Genomic DNA, 7,900 nt, shown 5'->3' with positions numbered 1-7,900 from the left:
AATTGCAGCGTCCACACGGTATTTTTAGCGTATTTGCCACAAGCAGGCGGAGCTAAGGAGGCTGAGATGGAGGGATGCTGCTGAAAAAGCAGGTGGAGACCGCGGATGTTTACGGTGATGCACACTTCTTCTCCTCCGCTGAGGGAGTAACGGAGGATACGGGAGTTTCACCGCCGTGAGGAGCGCCTCTCGCACCGGGGACGGCTCCTGTCTGTCTGTGTGTCTCTGTCTTTAACCGGCAGGAGGAGGAAGAGGAGGAGAAGGAGGAGGAGGAGGGCGCAGATTGGAGCTGACGGGCTGCAGGAGGCTCCGGCTGTGTCTTGTCGAGTCGCTGGAGGCTGCGACGATGTGATGCTCTATCGCGGGGTCGATGGCCGAAGCCTTTCTCCCTGAAGCCTGATATTATGCAGGGATCAAGGGAGGCTGGACGGATTAAAGGGGAACAAAGCACCGGTTTAGAAAACGTTTTGCAAACTGGCAGGTGAGTGGATGCTGCGCGGTGCGACACTGCGTGGAATAACCAACAACAACCAGAGCACGGGATCAAAGAGCAGCAAATATAGTCATCATCTCTGTAGCTACCACCCCACAAAGAGCAGCCACACTTTAAATCTTAATATTGATGGAAATTGTTGAACCCATAGAGAGTGCATGTGTTTTTTTGTGTGTCTTTTTTACACGAGTCCTGCTTCTGATCCACTGTAGAAAAGTCTAGGCCTTCTGCTGTTGTGAGGTGTGAGTCCATGTTAGTGAGCAGAGAGATAATAGACCTGCACAGGGCTGCTGCTTCATCGCCCTCATTCAAGTTTACTACATGCAGCTTTTACTATCAGCTGGTAAATAATATATATGGTGCAGCAGGGGCCTTTGCTTGGATTTCTAGGTTGATTGTGTGATGTAGAGTGAGAAATATTGCTATGAGTAATCAAATTCTCTCAGCCTAGTAACTCTGCCCAAAAATAGATTCTCTATTAGAGGACCTTGGTGTTTTTCCGTCTGTTATGTCACTTCCCTGAAGGGAAAATGTATCATCTGGTGTAAAATCAGTGAGCGCATGAATATGTGTTCATGCATGCATGCAGCTCTAAACCTGCGTTATGACCCTCCCCCACAGACAGCATCCCTCTTAAGCCCCGGACTGAATGCTATAATCCTCTAATTGAGACCTTTTTCCTCTATTTTATCCTCTTCCTCCCTCATGTGTCATACAACCCCTCCCACGCCCACCCTTCCTTTCTCTTTCTTTCATGCAGTATTAGCCAACTATGGTTGACCCCTCGGAGCCTGAGGAGCAGAATAAGTGTAAAGGCCCACAGCTTGACACCCCGACTGTGGCTGCAGACGACCCTCGACTGCCACAAGAAGCCGATGGAGCAACAACAGAGGAGGATGGAGACGCCGGCTTTGAGACGCCGCCCACCGGCAGCTCTGAGCCGAGTCCCTGCCACGCTGCGTCCCCGCCGGGCCCAGACCCTGCCTCTCCGGGGGCGGCATCTGAGCAACCACAGACTCAGACAGATCCTCCCCTCAGGCTGCACCTGGACCTGTACAACTTTGAGTCACCAGCTGCAGAGGGCAGCCGCTACGTCCTAACAAGCCCTCGCTCTCTGGAGGCGTGTGCTAGATGCGGGGTCAAACCCGTGGAGCTGCTGTCCCGCCCTCTCACCGACTTCGCCCGTGAAGCTCCCGGACGCTCGATGCGTGTCGCTACAGGACTGTTTGAAGTCTACGAGAGGGACCGGCACGCCAAGCTGAGGCAGTGCAGGGAGGAGAGGGAGAGGATTGTCAGGGAGGAGAAAAGAAGGATTATGCAGGCTACAGTCAACAGCAGCAGCAGCAGTGGCGGCGGCGGTGTATCATCCCCATCTGTGGACAAAGCTCCTTCTGGCTCCGGTCAGCCTCCTAAGTCTGTGCCAGTGACCTCCAGCTCAGCCCCAGATGCTGGAGCATCCTCTCGAGCCACGGCCTCAGCTCCAGCCTCTAAAGCAGGTACCGCTCTTTCATCTAAAGCCTCCACCTCCAGTCTTAGTACCTCCCCTAAATCTACAGGATCTCCCCAGTCATCAAAAACTGGTTCTACGACCTCTACACCGCCTTCCAAGGGTGGTTTCCAAGGATCTGCCAAACACCCTTCGACCTCATCGACTGAACATGTGAAACCCGCGCGGCCGCTCTCGTCCGGCCCTCCGGCAGTAGTCAGGAAGTCCTCCGGTGGTAAATCTTCAAACACTTTCCCCAGGTCGACGCCAAAACCGCCTGCCTTCCCGAGAGCCAATACTACATTAACGTCGTCAGTGTCAAAGCCCCCACCAGTTCAGAGCTCCTCTGGGACGCCTCTTAACGGTGTGACAGGAGGGCCCTTCTCTCAGCACAATGGACATCTTGGACTTCAGTCCAAGGTGAGAGGAAAAAGCCATTCGCTGGAGTCCCTGCAGCGAAGGATGGATACCTTCTGCTCTTCCACCTCCACCACCACAACTACCACCACATGCACCTCGTCAGAGTCGGGCGCTTCCTCTTCCTACAGTTGGGACGGTGCACGAGATCACTGGGCTAAATTCTCCAGCCCCCGAGCTCGCACCATGGCCACGTTCAACTCCCTGATGGGCCGCAGCCTCAGCCTGGGCGACCTGAGCCACTCTCCTCAGACGACGCAGAAGGTGGAGCGCATAGTGAAGGAGGTGAGGCGCAGGGGCCTGAAGGCCGTGTCCGAACGAGACCGCAAAATCGCGGCCTTGATGCTGGCTCGATATCAGGAGGAAGACATCATGAGTCAGACTCGCTACGTGGCTCATCTTCAGTGGGACAGCGAGCGCAGGATGGAGGAGCTACGGCGAGAGCAGGAGGACAGAGAGAAGCAGCGCGCGGTGCTCCAGTGTCAGAGAGTGTGGCAGACACAAGTGTCGATACGTCAGCGCAGGCTGAGCCAGCAGGAGCGAGACTCGGCAGCTGCCAAGATGCGACAAGCCGAGGAGAACGAGGAGCGATGGAGGGAGCTGGCGGAGCAGCAGGAGCGCAGCCGACTGCTGAGGCTGCAGCAGGCGGCCCGCGAGGAGAAGCATAAGAAGACGCTTCAGGAGCAGAATCTGAAGGCTCTGGAGGAAGAGAGGTCGGCCATGCTGGAGCAGGAGAGGCTGCTGCTGAAGGAGAAGCTCACCATGGCCGAGCTGAAGAGGCAGGAGAAGGAGCACCAGGCCCAAGAGGAGAGACTGGGTCTGAACAAGGCGGAGAAGAGACGTCACGCTGCTCTGATACAGGAAATCGCCCGCAGAGAGCAGGAGGAGAGGGAGGAGGCCAGGAGGGCAGCGGAGGTGAAGCTCAGCCGCTCCCTGGAGAATTACGAACAGATAGTCGAGCGCCGAGGTCAGGAGCTGAAGGAGAAGGCGAAGCGCGAGGAGAAGCAGATCCAGAAAGCACGCAAAGCAGCGGAGAGGCGTGAGAAGCAGCAGCAGCAGCAGCTGGAGGCCCGCGTGAAGGAGGCGGAGAAGCGAGCCCAACAGGCGGCGTTGGTGGCCGAGGAGAGGGCCAAGGAGAAAGCTCAGCGGGCCGTCCAGAGCCGGCAGGAGAAGGAGCGGCTCCAGAAGCTCAACAGGCAGCGCGTGGAGGAGGAGGAGAAGCAGAGGCGCCTGGAGCTGCTGCAGTCCATCGAGAGGAAGCTGGAGAAGAGCGAGCAGATCTTCAGAGAGAAGAAGGCGGTGCTGGACAGCGCTCGCTCCGTGGCTCGAGCCTCGTTTCATGTGCGAGACAAAGTGCGGGAGGAGACCAACATGCGTACTTTTGATAAAATGGCCCTGGAAGCACAGCTGAAAGCCAGCCTGGATGACAAATAATCCTCTTGACTCGTGGTCATGTGTTTGGCTCCTGCCTTCGTTATGGCCCCATCCATCACTCAACAGCTTTACCTTCTCCCCACACACACACACACACACACACACACACACACCCACAGTGTTATTTTGTCCTCATGTATCTTTACCCATCAGCTGCTTTGATTCCATTTTAACCCTTTTTTTATTCTCCCATCAGAGCAAACCAAATCATTTTGTATCATGGATGTAATGAGACTGTAAACTATATCATCAGCTGTTATGAATTAACAGTACAGCCTGTGTGGGACTGCAGTAGACTTAATATTAGATGAGTGTAGAGAGAGCTGCCGTAACACAACCCTCCCACTCTCTCTCTCTTTGCCCTCTGCTCGGTCTCTCTCTCAGCTACTGGACTGAAAGCTGTGCTGGAATGAAAAGAGTCATTGTTTACCAGGAAGCACAACTCTCCATGACAACTTGCAGAGGCTTTTAAGGGAGCTCTCCTGAAAAGGGAAAATTAAGCATAATAAGAAGAAATCAAAAGCAGAATGCAAATGGTTCTCGAACACCCCCAAAGCAAAACGAGGGCTCCTTTTGTCCACACACTGTGACACAGCTAGATATAGCATGGAAGTAAAGCCCCAGGGCTGGACGCTCGTCTGTACCTAACTGCTGTCAGTGCAGCACAGGAAGGGGCCGCGTGCACGAGGCCTTGTGCTGATGAAGCAGCACCAGAGGACGGCGGGCCTCTGCAGCAGAGCCGTCCTCGCTCCCTCTCATCGCCTTCAAAGACTCCCTCTGTCTGTCCTCGTCATGTCAGACTGCAACAAACAGCGAAGTGCTCCGAGAGACAGACGCCTCTTGACTCCCCCCGCAGTCAATCTGCTACCAGCACAGCCGGCCCGGGGACCCTGCCAAGGTCAACAGGTACAAGTTTTTTTCTTTTCTTTTGTTTCACATGTTATGCAATGTGTTTGGTTGTGTTACGTGCTGTTGCATTTAAAAAAAACACACACACACAACAACAACAACACTCGCCTCAACTTGACAGTGCAGAATATAAATGCATCTACTCATGCAGGCCAGCAACAGGCTCCAAAGGCCTCTGGCTGCACTAATCCTACAATCTCTCAGATTAAAAAAAAGTAGAAAGGGCGATACACAGTTTGTGCCCTCCGATGTAGCTGTTGCCATAGCGATGGAAATCAGGATAGAGCGGCAGGAGATGAATGACTGAGCAGGGAGAGACTGCGTGGGAATATGAGGAGGCCTGCTGAAGGGGGGGACCGGCTCTGGTGGATCGTTCTGGCTGTTTCTGTTTCGGAGAGAGAGAGAAAGACACCATCAGTTTGTTCAATCTCCATGTGTGTTAGGGAGAGAAATCACAGCAGAAGCCCGTCACCGTCACCACCGCAGCCCCTGTAGTAGAACATTTTGTGGCCAGGAAGTGGGCTAGAACGAGCATTTCAGACAGTCCTGCGTCTGATACCTGGTAACCACAGAGATAAAAGCCAGAATGAGTTTAAAATGCAGCATTAAACCAGCCGAGCGCTGACAGGCTTATGTCACTGACTGAGCCACGCTGTTCTGGGCAGATAATCAGGGGGGGAGGTGATGTAAGGTTAGTGGATGAGACAGCAGATTTATAGGTGCTTATGATGACTGAAAAGATGAAGTTGCCAATCTAGAAAAAGGTCGTTAACAGTAACGACATACACAACATAATAGAAGCTGCAGTAGAAACCTCAGAGTTAACTGCACGTTAAAGAAAACAGCCGATCACAGAGGAGCAGACACCTTCCTGACGTCTGCTTCGGTTTGTGACAGAAAATCTGATTTTTACTCCATATTGTTGCAAAGACGTGACAGCCACTGAGAGTATGTGTATCAAATATCAGAAGTTGTAGGACATGAGTTATTTCAGTGTGTCAGAGCTCCAACGAATCACAGACAGGTCCAGAGAGTGATTCAGCACTTCTAACTCAGGTGTGTGACTCATGGCTCCCCTGGAGACGAGAGAAAATCATTCAGACCGTTCTGATACGTCCAAATGCAAAACTCTATACTAAGCAAATACACTAATGACATATTTATATTAGATGCACAGTAACTACAGAACCAGAGGTCAAGTGTCATTAACACATTTTTATCCAGTGTAATTTCAATTTTTTAATGTAATAATTCAGCGGCTCTATGTTACTGCCCAACAAAACTATAGATTCCCCTAAATCATACATACAAACAGAGGATCATTTTTCAAAGACTTGTATGTGGTGAGTATCTTATACAAATTTAACTAAATCTTACTCTAAGATGTCTGAGACTCTGGACAAGAATCTGGACAAGACTCTGGATAACTAGAAGTGAAGCAATGGACAGTTGTTGTGATGCGTTCATTAACTGTTTTTAAACATACAGTATATGGAGGTATCACGTTACACAATGAAGCACTCATTTATCAATATTAAAAACTTCATTAATCTTTGATCAAGCATATCAATCCAGAGTTAACATTTATAACTGTGTTTATAAATTACATACTAATTAGTATCAGGTTAGGAAGAATGCTTTTTAAATGATGAATTAAGAATTTGATAATCTTTACCTAATATTCATAGTGTATCAAGTTTTACCAACTTTATTTCAGCCTCCCATTTAGCGTTTGTAAGAAGTTTATAAATGGTTTATAACACACAATAAAAAGTATTTTACCTGTCTGGGTAACACTTTATAATAAGTACACACTATTAAGCATTAGTTAAGCATTAATAAATCTGAATTCTTCATTTATAATGCATGAATACTCATTAGTATGTACTTTATAAACACAGTTAGTGCTTATCAATGATGAGTAAAACATTAACTGTGTTTATAAACTATGTACTAATGAGTATTCATGTGTTATAAATGATGAATTCAGTATTTAATGCTTAACCAATGCTTAATAGTGTGTACTTAAAAAAAAAAAAAAAAGACTTGTGGAACCACAATTAAGAAATTACATTTTTGAACATTAAAAATTTCCTATTTTTGTTTAACCTGTCATTTATTATTTAAATGACATATAATCGTTAAACAGGAGGTTACATTTATGGCCTCATCACTTGTGTGTTTGACAAATAAACAGAATATTCTTGATGTGAGCAGAAATGTGCCTTTATTTGTTGTAAATGTAGTTATCTTCTAGTGGTGCAGCTGAAAACCTACATCCATCACCTTGTTTTTTTGTGCTGCAGGTCCTGGTGATGACCAGGAGCTGGTGATGTAACCTACGATCCTCCCCAGCAGAGCTTCTCCTCCTCCCACACTGAGCTTCGTGAGTCTCTCCTCTGATGGACATGCATCCATATCGCAGTTTTTTGTATTTGCTTAATTCACCGGTGACGGCGCCGTGTGTTGTGCTGCTGGGACGGGAACCGAGAGAGCTAACCCAGACGTGAACCTACAGCCTTTTACCTGTATAAATGAAGTGACATTTTCAAGGTTCAAACACAGCTTTATTAGCATCAAGGCATGTTGATCAGTCCATTCTTTGTTCCTTCTCCCCCTTCCTGTGACATGTGGGCTTCTGTTCTCTATCATTTCTGGTGTTACGTTAATTAACAATTGTACATTATCATAATTTGCTCGCTTGTGTGAATTACATTGAGTTGCTTCGTCAAGAACAGATTTTTCAGATGTAGCAATAATGACGTGGTCATGGTTAATATCAGACACATGTGTGAGCTCATTGTTTTCATCAACGCTGTGTTAAAGACAAGGACACAATCAGAGCAAACAATCAAAACTGGAAAAATAAAAACAAACATTTTTCAACATGGGTTTGATTTGTCTTTGCTATCAGCTAAAGAAAAACTGTAAATTGCTCATAGTTGTACTGTTATACAACAGTTAAAACACACAAAGTACACTGATAAATCTCTATGGTCTTACTCGTTTACTTTAAAGTACAGTTTTAGGCAACAATTTATAAGCAACGTTTTCCTGTGGTGGAGCCATTTTCAACCACTTTATACATATTTTACAGCTGCAGCTATTTTAGTCCTGTGGTTCCAAACCTGGTGGTCACAGAGAAATAACACCTCACAAGC

General features: G+C 48.4%; 1 protein-coding gene across 1 annotated transcript; it reads left to right on the top strand.

Moving 5' to 3' along the window:
• Nucleotides 1-257: 257 nt before the first annotated feature.
• Nucleotides 258-7,625, top strand: ccdc177 (coiled-coil domain containing 177). Its single transcript, XM_085766973.1, has 3 exons — nucleotides 258-481; nucleotides 1,254-4,736; nucleotides 7,046-7,625. The coding sequence occupies exon 2, from the start codon at nucleotides 1,266-1,268 to the stop codon at nucleotides 3,828-3,830; it is 2,565 nt and encodes an 854-aa protein (XP_085623099.1). The 5' UTR covers nucleotides 258-481; nucleotides 1,254-1,265; the 3' UTR covers nucleotides 3,831-4,736; nucleotides 7,046-7,625.
• The last annotated feature ends 275 nt before the right edge of the window (nucleotides 7,626-7,900 follow it).

This window comes from Trachurus japonicus, chromosome 22, assembly GCF_045865225.1.
Source record: "Trachurus japonicus isolate A0001 chromosome 22, Traja_1.0".
NCBI classification, from domain to species: Eukaryota; Metazoa; Chordata; class Actinopteri; order Carangiformes; family Carangidae; genus Trachurus; species Trachurus japonicus.
Note: the sequence above shows the minus strand (reverse complement) of the source record. Positions and strands in the feature narration are given on the sequence as shown.